This window comes from Gavialis gangeticus, unplaced genomic scaffold, assembly GCF_001723915.1.
Source record: "Gavialis gangeticus isolate Ggan-Ray unplaced genomic scaffold, GavGan_comp1, whole genome shotgun sequence".
NCBI lineage: Eukaryota > Metazoa > Chordata > Crocodylia > Gavialidae > Gavialis > Gavialis gangeticus.
Window position 1 is genome coordinate 13,825,213 of NW_017729018.1, and position 598 is coordinate 13,825,810.

At 52.0% G+C, this 598-nt stretch overlaps 1 protein-coding gene and 1 long non-coding RNA gene across 3 annotated transcripts in view; one reads left to right on the forward strand and one right to left on the reverse strand.

Moving 5' to 3' along the window:
* The window catches only part of LOC109294976, a 17,139-nt gene that overhangs the window by 15,679 nt on the left and 862 nt on the right, over positions 1-598 (forward strand). The gene's annotated exons all lie outside the window — the stretch shown is intronic.
* ARMC6 (armadillo repeat containing 6) overlaps positions 1-598 on the reverse strand; it is a 19,322-nt gene that overhangs the window by 12,080 nt on the left and 6,644 nt on the right. For both annotated transcript variants that reach the window (XM_019513609.1, XM_019513610.1), the window contains exon 7: positions 352-489. In XM_019513609.1, coding sequence (XP_019369154.1) covers positions 352-489 — 138 coding nt within the window. The remainder of the gene's footprint in view (positions 1-351; positions 490-598) is intronic.

Sequence of the window (598 nt, forward strand, 5' to 3'; positions counted from 1 at the left end):
GCCTTAAAGGACATGAAACTTTAAAGTAGCTGAAAGTGTGAGGAGGCCCCAGCTGAGCTCAGACCAGCTTGGTCTAGGAGGTAGTGTCAGTGAAGAATACAAATGCAACAAGCAAGTCACTGGGACTGACTACAATCCTTGGACAGTGACTAGCAAGAATCTGCAGCTGAGCAGCTTGGAGAGATGAGCGGATGCTTCTCAAAGAGCTACAGAGCCATCATCTATCACCAAGTCTTTCATCACCCTCCTAACAGAGCTGCCAGGGGAGGCACAAAAAAACCCAGTGAAAAAGTGAACTCAGAAAACCCCTGGTTCCGGATTAGTAATTGAGAGCACCAGTAATTGAGATACCTGCACAGTCACTTCTCTTGGATGCGCCTTCATGGCTTGCAGAGCTGCCAGGGCTCCTCCACCCTCCATGATGACTTTACAGTTCTCTGGCTTGCGCAAAGCCAGCATGCACAGGGCTGCACATCCCTGCTCGCAGATCTGGGAGTCCGAAAGGAAACAGGTGTCAGTGGCTGATAAAGCTACTGTTGGAAAAAGAAGTCAGAGGCAGAACCCTGTTGCCCCTCCCCCCCCCCCCCCCCCCCCCCCC